Source organism: Phocoena phocoena, chromosome 12 (genome assembly GCF_963924675.1).
Source record: "Phocoena phocoena chromosome 12, mPhoPho1.1, whole genome shotgun sequence".
Classification (NCBI taxonomy): Eukaryota; Metazoa; Chordata; class Mammalia; order Artiodactyla; family Phocoenidae; genus Phocoena; species Phocoena phocoena.
Window position 1 is genome coordinate 79,227,678 of NC_089230.1, and position 15,417 is coordinate 79,243,094.

The 15,417-nt window shown below is 41.8% G+C and overlaps 1 protein-coding gene across 1 annotated transcript in view; it reads left to right on the top strand.

The window, feature by feature from the left end:
- Nucleotides 1-15,417, top strand: part of FILIP1 (filamin A interacting protein 1) — a 93,036-nt gene that overhangs the window by 49,722 nt on the left and 27,897 nt on the right. Inside the window, exon 3 of the mRNA XM_065888971.1 lies at nt 2,196-2,374. Coding sequence (XP_065745043.1) covers nt 2,196-2,374 — 179 coding nt within the window. The remainder of the gene's footprint in view (nt 1-2,195; nt 2,375-15,417) is intronic.

The window sequence follows — 15,417 nt, forward strand, 5'->3', positions numbered from 1 at the left end:
CCTTTAAAAACCATTCCTTCCTCAGGGAGGAGAGGGTCAGGGTATCAGGAAACAGGCAGAAGCTACTCTTGCAAATACTCTCAAAAGGAGGGAAGGCCTTACTTTACGACAAAGTTAAGAAGGATCAAAAAGGGGACAGAGGGCTTTCCTGGTGGCGCAGTGGTTGGGAGTCCGCCTGCCTATGTGGGGGGCGCAGGTTCGTGCCCCGGTCCGGGAGGGTCCCGCGTGCCGCGGAGCAGCTGGGCCTGTGGGCCGTGGCCACTGAGCCTGCGCGTCTGGAGCCTGTGCTCCGCGGTGGGAGGGGCCACAGAAGTGAGAGGCCCGCGTACCACAAAAAAAATTAAAATTAAAAAAAAGAGGGGGAAAGAGCTGCTCCTTGCACATTTCTGATGATGTCCCAGCAATGCTTGACAAATTCTATAACATATGGTGAAAATCACACTTGTGGAAAAATGGAGAGTTCTTGGGGAGAATATTTTGTAACAGGGAGTTATTCCAGTGAAAAAATCTCTTGTATAGACCATCCCATTAAGACTGCAGTAATTTATCAGAACACATAAAAGTACGATTTGCCTCCCTGATGATCTCAGGTATGGCTGGCCAACCTGGGCTTCACCAGTCTGACTGGTCACCTGTTCTTAGGCAAAGGGGGTGGAGGTCTAATCAGAAGGCACTGAGGATTATGGGGACAGAGGTGGAAGGAAAATTGAATGAGATCATCGTAGCAACAAAGGCCAAAATTTACTAAGGAAAGAGTGTACCTGAATCAAGTTGGTGGAGAAGAAGTTCAGGGACTTGAGATGGGGAGAAATTTCAGTATGATTCAGACAAAAGGATCATGTTTTAGGGAATGATTTTAGCTCTGTTATCAACAGAGAGCTAATGGGAAAAATATTAAGGAATTTAAGAAGAGAGAAATCTATTTAAGAGGAAACATAAAGCCTTAAAGACCAAACTGGAAAGACCAAAAGGGAAATGGATCTAAGTGCCCATTATCTCTTTTATTTTGGGCCCCATAAATGATTCATTCACAATGAAAATATAATAAAATTGTACAGGGAACCTCAGATCCTCCTTACGACTGAAGGGCAAACGTGCAACATCAGGGGAATAGCTCTGAAGCTGATACCCATGGAGCTACTCCACTGAGTCTTACAGAGTTGGCTGTGGGATTAAGAATGTATTCTAAATATATCTGATTCACCTAGAGCAGTGGTTCTCAACAGGGAGGGGGGCATGGGGACTTTTCCTTCCAGGAGACATTTGACAACGCCTGGGGATAGTTTTGTCACAACTGGAGATGGTAGTACCAGCATCTAGCGGGCAGAGCCCAGGGATGCTGCTGAAAATCCTATAGTGGACAGGACAGCCCCTCAAATAAGAATTACTTGGCCAGAAATGTCAGTAGTGCTGAGGGTGAGAACTCCCACACTAGGGTTTGAAGAGGAGAGTAGGATAGGGAACTATCAATATTGTAAGATTGGGTCCAATTTAACAAACGTGTACTGAACACCTACTTTCTTCCAGGTGCTGTGCTAGGGACCAGGGACTAAAAAGATGATCAAGGCCTATGGTCCCTTAAAGATCTTATAGCCTGGCTGGAGAAACAGACACAAAAAGCCCTGTAATAATATTTGATAAGATCTCTTTTAGTTTGAGATATGTGTGCTCTGCAAGTTCTGAGATTCTCCCTATATTTAGTACCTCTTGAAAGAAGAGGATTGTGGGTCCTTCATATACTTTTCCTAGAAATGCACTTAACTACAAGCCTTAAAAAAAAAAAAAAAAAAAAAGGTTGCAATGAGGATAATTTCCTCCTCCCGGGGGGAGGAGTTGGGTACCTGCTGAGCTCTTTATTTTTCTGAGATTAGGCCAGATGCTATTCTCTTTCTTTCTGAGTATAGGGCTTCACCGTCTCATTGAAACAGTGAGTTTGCTCTCCTGAAAGGTTAGGAACCACACATATGTTCACAGAAAAAAGGCCAGAGGCCAGAAATTACTGCAGCCCTATTGTGGCTAGTTCATAAATCCAACTGGCCTAGAGAAAATGATGGCATGGGGAAAATGGCAGAGAAGAGCAGATTCCGTGTCCTCCCCTACAGGTAATAAATCATTAGACCAATGCAAACAAATTATTTAGAGTCCTCCGTAAATGAAATAAAATATTAAGCTCTTTCCCATGTTTGCGTCCTCAGCTGGACAGACTTGAGGAAAAACAGAAGGAAACCTACCGGCGCATGCTAGAGCAGCTACTGCTGGCCGAGAAGTGTCACCGGCGCACGGTGTACGAGCTGGAGAACGAGAAGCACAAGCACACGGACTACATGCACAAGAGCGACGACTTCACCACCCTGCTAGAGCAGGAGCGGGAGAGGTAACTGCGCACGCGCGCCCCGGAGGGCCGCTCTCTCGTCCTGCCCCTCCTGCCCTGGATCAGATTTCCACCCGTGACTCCGCGGACACGTGCCCGGGGTTTAATTCCTAATTTCCTAACGGTTTGCAGAGAGTGAGACAGACTTTGCTTGGAACTATTAATGTGAGCATGTTGGGGGTTCGTATAAATACGGCAACACATTCCCACTAGGATGTGAAAAGCCAGAAAGCCACAAACTAAGGGAGCTTCTGTTTTAACTTGATCAACGTTTGAAAAGCCTCTCTACTAACTGCCTTCTATTAGAAATAACATACTTTTTCTCTTTGGGATTAAAATGCACTTATTCAGTGAGACAAATTATCACCATTTTAAATGAATCCTATTCATTCTTATAACGGGTATAGAAAACCTTACTACTTGGTTGTGTATGAATTACTTAATGCCTAGAATTACCTGCTTAACTTTTTCAGGGTTGCATAACTCTTAAAACTCAGTGTAAAACAAAACAGAACAAAAATTCAGCGTTGAGCCTTGAACACTGTAGGTAGTTTTCTCAGACCAGGGATTAGCACCTTTGAAGCAGAGACTTCAAATTGAAACGCTTTGTGATGAGCTCTTTGATACTCTCCAGTTTTTCAGCATCTTCTTTCTAGCTTATTCTCTCCTTTTCCTCCCCTCAGCTGAATGGTTACATCTGTGAATTCCACAGTCTTTGAAACCAATGACGTTGAATCCCGATGCTTTGAGTTACCAAGCGTGTCTGCTTCTGTGTTTAGGACTTGCAAATTAAGAGCCATTGGGAAAGAGCTTCACCAGTCCCGGCTTTGCTATATCTAGTTACAAAAAGGAGATCTGGTTTTCCCAGATTAGTTTATTTGCCAGAAAAAGTTACCTCAATAGGAAAGTAAATAAAAGCGTGAAACAACAGGTTTGTGTTAAATTTTTAAGTTATTGGTAATGTTTACTTATTATTGGACTTGGTACATCTCTTGAGGAAGGAGAAATGGAAAAGGGAGCAATGGCTGGAGTGTATGTACAATACCCTCCACTTATGGTTTCTTTAAGTCTGTCTTCTGCTGCTGGAAGCTCAGGCTTATCAGCTTCTTGTTTGGACAAATAGATGGTCCAATTTGATACTTTGGGGCAACCAAACAGTGAGAATACACTCTACCCCCGCAACCTCCATGAACTTTCCGACCTCAAGCATAGGTATTGCAAACAAGGTTTTAATGATGGTGTAAATTACATATATCTAGGTGTCCTGTGTTGGAATGGGGTCAGGTAAGAGTAGCAACTTGTTTGATATTTCTTTAAAAGATCTGAAATCAAATAATTTTAAAGAACCAGCTGTGTGAATTAATATTTTCTGATCACTTTGTAAATCATTTGGTCTAGAACCAGATAGGTCTGCCTTTTCTACAATTTCCCACCTAAGCTAAATGACTGAGGTGAATTCACCTACAGAGTGGTAGGTTTAAATGAAGTATGTGGATGGAGAGACTGTACTTACCCAGCTGTTTCTTTTTCTTTCTTTTTCGTTTTCCTAATATTTGTGTACTGTGAGAATAATTGAAATAATAACACTTGATGGAGAGCTCTATAGTTCACAAAGTACTTTTATATTCATTATACAATGAGCCTGTCCCAAGTGTACTTATTTACTAACTTCATGTTGACCAATTCAAGACTAACAATTCCAATCCCCCGCCCCTCCTTTGGAGTTGTTTAATTTTACTAGGGCAGTTACACAACGATTTCTCCTGAGCAAAGCGCTATGTAGGAGGTTTTAAAAATCAAAGCAGAAGTTAAAAATTATATATATCATGAAGCTTTTCATACTTTGATCAGCACCGTTGACATATGTCACCAGATGTACATGTTTTAGATAAGAATCTTTGACTCACTAAATATCCAACCGCTTTAAGATTCTGAAACAGTAGTTTTGACTCAACAGGTTATACTTTAGTGCTTTATATATTTTCCTGTCAACGTTTCTGCCCAGGCCACCCCTCTGACTGACCACCAGTGCACATGCTGTGGGTACATGCTGACCGACGCTCATTATGCTAAGTTAAACACCCTCACTAGGGCCCTGATAACTGAAGCTGGCATCGCTGAATTTCTCTGCGTTCTGATCTGAGGCGTCCACGGTGACTGGCTTTGCTGAGTTCCCTGGGCAGTGAAGCCTTTAGGATTTTCTCAAAGGTCAGGCCTGGGCCTCCCGCTGCCCTTTGGAAGAGGCCCTGCTAAATCTGCTTTGGGTTAAATCCTCTTTCTGAAGTAAGCGGTCATAATTAGATGTACTTATGGGGGCTGCCAGTTTGCTGACCCCGGGGCTTTCTTTCCCGTGGGCAATGTCGCCAGGGGCTGGTCCCCACCAGGACCTGGGCCATGGCTCAGCCAGGCCCCAGCGCCCCACTCGGCCGCAGCCCCTGCAGGGGAAGCTGGGCTACTGCTGATAGAGAGCTGGTTTTTCCGAGCCGGAGTGGGAATTCTGGCATAGACTATTCCAAGTCCTTTGTTTGCCTCTTTGTTTTGCACTCCCTTCCCTCTTTCTCCGGAAAAGTCCCTTTTGTGAAAAAAAAAAAAAAAGAGAGAGAGAGAGAGAGCGCCAAGAGCTTTCCTTCAGAAACATTTCCCTTTAATTCTCCTGTGAGCACGAGTGAAGGAAGGAAAAAAGTGAGACGAGATAAGCCCAAGTTGTTTGTTCCCTGTAATCACCCAGTTTCTACTGGGGGTGTGACTCTGCAGGCTGCCTCTACCTAGACAGCTTTCTGATTTGGTGGCCATGGGCGGACGGGAGTGCAGACCCAGGGGACCCTCCACACATGCAGAGCATCTAGGCTCCGTTCTCTACACTTGTCCTGCTCTGTAAGGGTTTCTCACGCCCTCTGGAAAATGGTTAAAGGTAATAAAAAGGGACTCAGGCAGACAGGATCAGTAGCTATCCAGATTCAGATATTTGATGAAACCAGAAGTCCTTGGTTTTCAAAAACAAGCCTTGGTTTGACTAGTATTGCAAAAGACTTCTGAGTTCAGCCCTTTCAAGTCCCTCATCCTACAGGTTGGGTAACTGAGGCCCAGAAAAATCATGTAGCTCAACTAAGACGACAGTGCAGGCCACTGGTCCAGCACTGTTGTACTAATGAGTCCCTTGGGCAGAATGTCTTGTTTTATGTTTTCTTCGTGTGTGTGTGGTGGGGGGGGGGGGCGGGGCTCCCAACCTCCAAGCTCTTACGTCCAAACTATGACACAGAATCCTAAAAGGCATTATGATGGTTGTTGGGAGGATATAAACAGATCTATTTGGACCACTGGTGTCTTTCAACTGTCAAGACTGGAGAAGCTTTGGAACAGCATCTGCTGGAAGGAGCAGCCTGGGGACTTGTTTTGGAGCGGAGTTGGAACAGTGTTCTACTTCTGTTGCATTCTGATGGGAGGCTGATGGTAGTTATGGGGGAGCTAAATAAAGCACCCCTCCAAGCTACCTCCTTGTTATGGCCACTCACCTAGACCCTGAAAGTGTAAAAACTAAGCAGAAGTTATTTTTCACTTTTCAGGAGTTGTTAAATTCATCCTATATAAAAACTCCACAAATTAAGTGCCTAAAATGGACAAAGTATTGTTCTGGGCTTCCTTTATGCTAAACCAAAAGACCCATCATAATGTGTTACCATCATTTACTGCTATTTATTTTTACAAATAGTTGTATTCCCAAATTAAAAAGTGGAACTAGCATGAAAAAATGCATTGGCTTAACTAGCATTGTTTAAAATATAGATGAAAATATCCTTCGTTGCAGTAATTAAGATTAGATAAAGAAAGCTCCCTTTCTAACTAACTGCTATGTTCTGTTTGGTCCATATTTTGAGTCAACTTGACCTTAAAAGGCATAATTCTGAGCACATGAGATCACCTTCAGAGTTTATGCTTTATTCTCTGTATGACTGCAAGACTTGTAATTTTAATCTTACACTTTCTCTAGGGCTGCTTCAAGAATGTCAGGATAGAGAGAATACAGTTACATCAAAAAGTGCTTTGGAACGTAAAGAAATATTTGAGGGGGATGTGTGTACGCGTGCATGTGTGTGTGTGTGTGTGTGTGTAAATGATGTGGGGAGGCCTGTCTAAATCTATAACTGTAGATATAGATTTGAAAGCTTTTGGATTCTATAGGCTCAGCTGGGACTACATAAATAATTACATCATCAGACAATATTGCAGCAAGCCTTCCAAGTATAGGGTCATTTTTTTAAAAACTACAAACCAGCATCTCGAGAGAAATCTCTTAACTTGTGAAGCAAAGAATGCAGCAACAGGGGCTTGGTGGACGGGAAACTTTCAAGCCCCATTTTGGTATCGTTCCTTTAGGCCTGGTGGCCTGTGGGACAGGCTGCACCATTGCACTTGCCTGTGGCGGGGATGACCGGTCAGAGCAAGTTTGTGAAAAGTTGCTCTAGCGGCCTGGGATCCTGGGAGATATTCCTGGCACACTTTCTAGAAAAAGATGCACATCTGGTTCCCTGGCATATTTTCCCTAAGTTTCTCAGCTTTAGATGCCTTATCTCTAAACTATCGCAATAAAATGGACTTTTCTCATTGGTAGCGTGGAGAAGCACACTAAAGTACTTTGTAGAAAAAGATGGCCGCTGATGTGTAAAGGATCAAGTCTGATCACGCAGAAAGTAATCAATAGGGGGAACATATCAGCAGGAAACAACGGAGCCCTCTTGTCTGTGCTTAGCCCTCAGTTACATGCTGCTCACTAGCTAGACTAGATTTCATTGACCCCCCGATACGCTGGACACGTACACATCTGGTTTAATCCTTACAAAACTGTATGAAGTACAGTTACTATCCCTATTTAGAAGATGGGAAAGCAGGTTAAATTCCTTCCACCAAGGTCACTTGCCAACAGTTAATTGGAAGAATCAGTGTTTGAACTGAGCTTCCTACAGTAAAAACAAACAACCAACCAAAAAAACCTTTTCCACTTCCAAGTTCTTACCTTCTGATTGAAATGAACACTTCATTTCTCCAACGTTTGGAGGAAGAAAAGATGACTTGAAATGTTGGCTCTGTGTATGGCACATCCATTCTGTTTGCAGGTTCAGGATTCGATTTCACAGACCTTTACCTGTCATTGAGATATGCCACCTACTATCAATATCCGGACCAAGGAAATTGCTGACCAAGAAAATTGCAGGGATTAGACAGCTTCTAAGAAAGAAGAGGAATTAGAATTCAGAGACTCAATCACAGAAAGAATACGTTTTACGGTTGATTTTCTGAAAGAGCGCCAGGATCAAACTCCACCTTCCAATGGCTCTCACCCTTGCAATTTGCAAATCCCACTTCCTACTGGAAAATGTGATTGAAATGAAGGAGCCTGAGGTGATTTTGATTTTGCATAGCTAAGGTGCTTGTGCTGGGGGATGGGATAGGTGGGGACAGTGTAAAGGAAGTGATGTTATATCTTACCTAAAGGGACCAGGCAATCGGTGACTCAAAAAGATAGCTTCCCAAAGCTGGAAGATGGGAGTTGGAAGACAGTTGGGCCTCTTAAAAGACCCAGGATATTAACATATCTACTATCAGCACTGTAGAACTAGGAGCCTGCTCCTCATTCTTAACTAGACACCCCCTGGATGACGTATGAACGAGCCCATTAAAAATGCCCTTGAGGTGGGCTTCCCTGGTGGCGCAGTGGTTGAGAGTCTGCCTGCCGATACAGGGGACATGGGTTCGTGCCCCGGTCCGGGAAGATCCCACATGCCGCGGAGCGGCTGGGCCCGTGAGCCATGGCCGCTGAGCCTGCGCGTCCGGAGCCTGTGCTCTGCAACGGGGGAGGCCACGGCAGTGAGAGGCCCGCGTACCGCAAATTAAAAAAAAAAAAAAAAAAATGCCCTGAGGTGCATTTCACCAGATCCCATCTGTACAAAAACTGCTGAGTCTTGGGTGGGTATAATCTTTTTCCCAAGCTTTATAGTGTTCTCATTCTCAAGGTCATTGAGTTAGCAAACTCTGATCTAAGATTCTTCAGAGTTTTAGTAATATAACTTTTAACAGATATGCCAGGGAAGATAGGTTATCTGATCAACATGATTTTCTAACTAATCAAAGGTTATGATATGAATTAATTTACTTTTACTGTTATGGAAGATATTTCTCAAATACATTTTACTTTTTTAAGAAAAATTTTAATATACCACAAAATCCAGTTAAGTCATGTTTGCTGCTATCTGGGTGACTCTGTATGTTACAACCTCAGGGCCTATCAGATTATATTCAAATGTAAATGTCAATTATGGTTGTATTTTATTGTTGATAGGATGGTGAAGATGTTTTCCGGATCTTAGGGCTTAACCCGGCTAACTGAGAATTTTAGTTAATTAGATTCAACATATTTGGACTTTTACAACAACAGCAACAGAACTTGAACCAGGAAGGACTCTGATATTATACAAAGGGGTGGGATAATAATCAAAGAAAATTGGCCATAAGAAAGGAATAGCGTCGAAAGGGAGGTCTTGCGAGACAACAGGCAAGAAACGTATTTCACTGCTTAAGATTTTAGCATGTAAGAATGCCTCAGTCCTGGTATTTGATACCCCTTATTCTAGAAAAGTCCTAGGAGAGGTGAGACTAGAGGGCGGTATTTGGAATTTGAATGTGAGAGTTAAAGAGTGAGGGCCCAGTAGTGGGAGGTGGTCAGCTTGTCAGAGTCTCTGTAGTTCTGAACCAATCATTGGGGAAGGAAAAATGGAGAGTAATATAAACCCCAGATATATGGGTGTGAAGAATTTGAGAATGGAGCTATTACTAGGTAGAGTCCAAGGGTGTCTCAGTCGCCTTTGACTGTCATAACAAAATAGACTGGGTGGCTTAAACAACAGAAGATTATCTTCCCCCAGTTCTGTATGCTGGAAGTTCAAGATCAGGGTTGCCAGAATGATCAGGTTGTGGTGAGGCCTCTCTTCCTGACTTGCAGATGTCCACCTTCTCGCTATGTCCTCACAGGGCCTTTCCTCTGTGCATATTCATGGAGAGAGAGGTTCTTATCAGGCCTCCAATTCTATTAGATGAGGACCCTACCCTTATGACTTCACCTAACCTTTTTACCTCCTAAAAGCTGTATTTCCAAACATAATCACGATGGGCGTTAGGCCTTCAATATATGAATTTGAGGGGGCAAATAGAAAAGGGCATGGCAAAACTTGTGGTTCTCCCTCCAATAACTCAAGAGAAAGAGAGTAAAACTTGGTGTCTGACGTGTCCAGTTGGAGAGAGCTTGATATAGCTTCAGTATCCTGCAACCCTAAAGGAATATCTAGATTTTCCCTGTGCTTCTGAAGGACCATAGGAATAGCTGATTCAGGGCTGGAATGAGAACCGAACTGTGACCCATTTGGATCAGCAATCTGAGCAGGAATGCAACTGAGGCCAGAGACCACAGTGTGCCTCTCAGAGAATGCCAGTGTGGAAGGATGATGCCTACATGACCTCCCCCCGATCCCTGGTGGCCCCAGAACTCAGCCCCAACTCCAGAAATGGGATCCTGAAGCCCTAGAGTTAACCCAGAAGACCCCAACTTGACTGAGGAGTCTTTAAATTTACAAAGGAAAACCTTACTTGACTGAGTTTACCCAGAATTAACTAAAATAAAATAGAACGAGGCAGAGGCGGCGGTGGTGGTGGTGACCGCTAGCCAGTGTAAGATGACAGTGGCGCTGTTGGTGGCAGCAGGTGAGGTGGCTGGGCCTGGCCTGGTCTGAGCCGCCACTGCTGAAAGGATGACCCAAGCCAGGAAGCGGGCTGCTGAGCCTCGACGGCCTGCGTGCTTGTAACTGCCCCAGCCAGACACACTCCTACCCTTGACGTAGCCATCCTTCAGTGAATCTACAGATGTATTTCCTCAGGAGCTCAGCCTGACCCTACCTCAGTGATACAGGAGGAAAGACCCACTGTTGTAGTCAATAAATAAATAAATAAATAAAATGGAATGGGAGCCCATAAAAGAAACCTAGAGATATAGAAATACGAAGATAATTGTATTTCTTGCACGCGTGAGTTTGAGGCCTGCAGTTACTACCCCCTTCGTTAGTAGAATCATCCAGGTGTGTGCTAAAGAGAAATAATGTAGTATTGTGTCTGGTTCCAGAGTACTGAAGGTGTGCTTGCTAATGTTTCGTGAAATTTAGAGGATCATCTGATCTAAGTCTAACCTTTCCAGCCAGTTAACTCTTTCCCTGGGTTACTCTTGCTCCATGGTACCAGACCCCCTCAAGATCTGTAACCTAGAGGCAGTTGTTTTCTCAGTCTCCTGCATTTCACTGGGAGCCAGAGAGCCTTGAATTCAAATGCTGATTCTGCCACTTACTAGACGGGTTAGTTAACTCTTGGACAGGTTATCTAACCTTTCTGATTCTTGGTTTCTTTATCTATAGAATGGGGATAACCTATCTCATAGAGTTGTTTATCTTCATGAGATAATGAATATAAAGCCCCTTCTACAAAGTATAGCGTATACTGCCTAAAGGTGATCATTTCTTCTGCTCACCCGTGTATCAAACACTAAGAGGAAAACTCTGACAGTTTCACTAAATCACAGTTTACATTTTCTCAGACTAAGATGTTCTGAGAACAATGCAAAGTATTGGAAAAGTAAACTATACTGTTGTCCCGGGGTAGTTGTTTTGTATTTAGATTGTAGGTAGACTCAGGAAAACTGAAAACCTACTACAAACAGAGAATTCAATAAAGTGAGGTGGCAGGGTACAAAACTACATAGAATCAATATTCAAAAATCAATAGTTTTCATATTTCCAAAAGACAAAATACTATAAACTATATTAAATATTAACTATCTAGGAATAAACTTAAGAATGTGAAAGGTCTACATGAAGAAAGGTTTTTAATGCTACCTAGAGATTTGAAAAAGATTGAGACCAAAGGAAAGGCTTACCATTCTAGGACTGGAGAACTCAACGTTGTAAAGATGTCATCTCCATCTATTAATCCACAAACTTAATGTGGTCCTAATAAAAACACCATCAGGGTTTTTTTTAAGCATCAGAACTAAATGAAGTTATTCTGAAGTTAATATAAAAAATACACAAACAAGAATAGTCAAATATTGAAAACGAAAAGTAGTAGAGAAGAAAAGTTTCCTATCGGGAAAACTAACAAACAAAAAAACAACTCATTTTAAAGCCACAGTAAGTAAAACAGTGTGGCACTGGTATATGAATGGACAGATCGATGGAGCTGATATATTTCTACAAATAGATTATAGTAGATATAGAAATTTAATATATGTTAAAGATGGCATTCTAAATCAGTTGGAAAAAGCTGTGTCTCTTAGGAATGGCTATTATTATATTCATTTTTATGTATAGGATAGGTAATTTATTTGTAGACATGGGGAGAGTTGCCCATATTATAGCCAAGGCTATTTTTTTCTGTCCTGACCTATGTCAAGGGAAGATTTAGCATTTACTTTTTAAGTTTCCAAAGGATAGATAGATCCCATGTAATAAAAAATTATATTTGAGAAATAAAATATATAGCAAGAAAATGATGACTTACTTTCTACAAAAAAAAAGCAGTATTATGATTTTTAGCCGCATAAAATTTTATGAGAAGTAAAATATGTGGTAACTATTGGCATCCTTTGGAAGAAAAACTGCTATAGTAACTTTGCTGAGGTCGTAAATTTACAGCCATTTTTCTATAACTTTGCATATTTAAAAAATGAATACGTTAAAAAGAAGTGACAACACATTTTATATAGTGAAAAGATTAAAAGCTTAAGCCCAACTTGGACTGATTTACTAGAATAACCTGGGGAATAATTATTTTCTTTCCCCAACAGCTGCATAAAACAATGAGAAAAACAACTAATCTAAAGATTTGTACCTAGTAGTGTATCAAATTGAGTGATTTAAATGCATGTATTTTTCAGAGAAGTTATTACGGGTTATTAAATGGAGTCCAGATACAAATTCACTTATTTAAAAAGTCTAATGCAGATTGACTTATAATTTTTGGATAAAACAGTTGATTGTAAGTGGTACAGTGTATGTATGAAAATAAAATTTCATGCCTATCTTCACAGTTAATCAGAGAGCTCTCAGAAACTAGAGCAGATGGTAAGTTTTAAGAAACACACCATGAAAATCATTAGGAAATAACAAACAGCCCAGCTAGAATGGAACTCTAATTGACAAATTTTCAATCAGTAACTATAGCCTTAGACTTCCCTGGTGGCGCAGTGGTTAAGAATCCGCCTGCCAATGCAGAGGACACGGGTTCGAGCCCAGGTCCGGGAAGATCCCACATGCCGTGGAACAGCTGAGCCCGTGTGCCACAACTACTGAAGCCCGCGCTCCTGGAGCCCGTGCTCTGTAACAAGAGAAGCCACTGCAATGAGAAGCCCGCGCACCGCGACCAAGAGTAGCCCCCGCTGCTGCAACTAGAGAAAGCCCGCCCGCGTGCAGCAACAAAGACCCCACGCAGCCAAATAAATAAACAAATAAATAAATAAATAAAAATTAAAAAAAAAATAACTACAGCCTCAGAGTCTACCCAAGTGACAAAAATACAGTGAATTTCCTAATGTAGTGACAGATTTTTAAAAATGATTTCTGATCTATCAGTACACTATCAATTGTAATCCAGGCGGTTGTAATGCCAGGCAATTGATCAATTCTGACAGGCATTCTGTATGTTAGAAAATACAAAAACAAAATCTCCTATAGATTTTTTTTTTTAGTTAATTGAAGCATTAGTGAAATATGTAAGTTCCAAAGAAAACACCGGAATCCAGGTTGCAAAAGCAACTGGGTTAAAAGTGAACATTTCTAACAACTGATGGGCTGTTTTTGGTGCCCAAATTTCAAACTAGTTGAATTGAGTTTTTAATTGAGCTGATAGTTTATTTCAGCATCATGGATAAAATAAGGTATTGAAAAGTAATACGTAAGATTATTCTGGAATGAAAAGTCTTAGGAATGCTGCCCTAAATTGGCAGCCATGATAAATACCAGGCAAAAGGGTTTTTTTGCACAAATTCATACACCAAGAAAGAGTTAAGAAAAGAAAGTGCTGGGAAAATGTGTTGTTTCTTAGCACCTACAATGAATAATTTTTACTTTTTTTCCGGGATGGAGGAAGGTACTCAGATTAGCATTACAAATCCTGGATTTCAGAGAGGGACTTGGAATTTGGGAAGGTGTGTTTTCAGTGGTTGGAGGTTGTTCCTTTCTGGCTTCTTGACCAAGTGTACCCTCTTTTTCCAAGAATGCTTGTGTTTGGAAAGTACTTCATGGCGGTGAAAAGTTTAAACAGAAAAGATTAATCAAAGGTTGGGGCTTTCATGCTCAATGCATAACGTATTCAGCTCTTGGATGAGAACTCTTAGCTAAGAAACTATTCAAATAATATTCAGGGGCTGAATGTGAGCTTCAACTGCAAACTACAGGTCAACTTCACTTAATCTTAACTCATTCCTCTTAAGTTCAGAAATGCTGAACCTTAAGGATTTGCTTTATATTTTCCGTATAGTTTTCAATATCCTATAGGAGTTCACTGAGAGTTAAAATAAATAAGCATTTATTTTATTCTGAAATGCTTAAGGAAGCACTTGTGTCTGACCTGAAATGTGAAGGAAACTGGAGGTGGTGAGCTCTGACTGTTCCGCACCCAGTGTGCTTTAGAAAGGGGCAATGATCTGGTCCACCTAGTCTTTGTCATTTGTCACAGTGTCACCAAATCCTGCAGTATTCTAATGACGCAAGTATTCTTACTTTACCCACGTATATATACCTGCCATCCTTCCCTCCAGTACTTTTGATTTGCTCAGCTTTCCAATGCTCACAGATTTGTCTGACTCCTGCAATCTGTAATATTTGAGAAGCTTTGGATTATATTTCTCCCAAAGAAGAAGATAAATGTGTGTAGAACTACTGCCCAGACTTAATACACCATGACCAAACCTCCAGAAAGAGATCTTGGAAGAAAGTTCTCCTGCCCCATCCTATGACTTTCTTCTCCCAGCCCGTCACTCCAGCCCCCCAGTGCATCCACTTCTCAAAGTTCTGGAACACAACCTTCTCTGCTGCAAAACCTGTCTCTTGAGATAAAAGCACACTGAACTGGCAGTCCCAGTGATCGCCCACACACTGAGAAACGTCCCGCTTGCCATATGCTAAACTAGATCTTTCTCAGAAATGTTCAGGAAACATGTCCTCTTTATCTCCTGTTCATTTGTGTTTCTGGCCAAGAGGCTATAGATTGGAGGTTCCAGTGACCTTCTCCTTGGGTTCCATTAATTTGCACAGAACTTAGAGAAACATTTTATTTTCTAAATCTCTGGTTTATTATAAAAGGATACAACTCAGGAACAGCCAGATGGAAGAGACGTATGGGGTGAAATATGGGGGGGTGGGTGCAGATTTTCTGTGCCCCTCTCCAGGCGCGCCACTCTCTCCAAATTACTATGTGTTCACCAACCCAGAAGCTTCATTCTTTTGGGTTTTTATGGTGGCTCCATTACATAGGCATGGTTGACTAAATCATTGGCTATTGGTGATTGAACTCAATCTTCAGTCTCTTTCCCCTCCCTGAAGGTCCAAGGGGTGGAACTGAAAATTCTAACCCTCCAATCCTAGGTAACCTAGGGGCTTTCCAAAAGTCACCTCATTAACATAACAAGACACATTTATTACTGTCATCCTTTAGGAAGTTCTAAGGGTTTTAAGAGCTCTGTGCCAGAATCAGGATGAAGACCAAATAGACATTTCTTATTACAAATCACAGTATTACAGGAACAATTGTAAGCAACTGGTTTTAAGAGCCACTTGTTCAGGTCATGATGCTTAGTGACCACCTTGATGTTTAAAGGAAAGCAGGAGGGACTTCCCTGGTGGTCCAGTGGTTAAGACTCCATCTTCCAATGCAGCGGGTACGGGTTCAATCCCTGGTTAGGGAGCTAAAATTCCACATGCCTCGTGCTCAAAAAAACCAAAATATAGGGCTTCCCT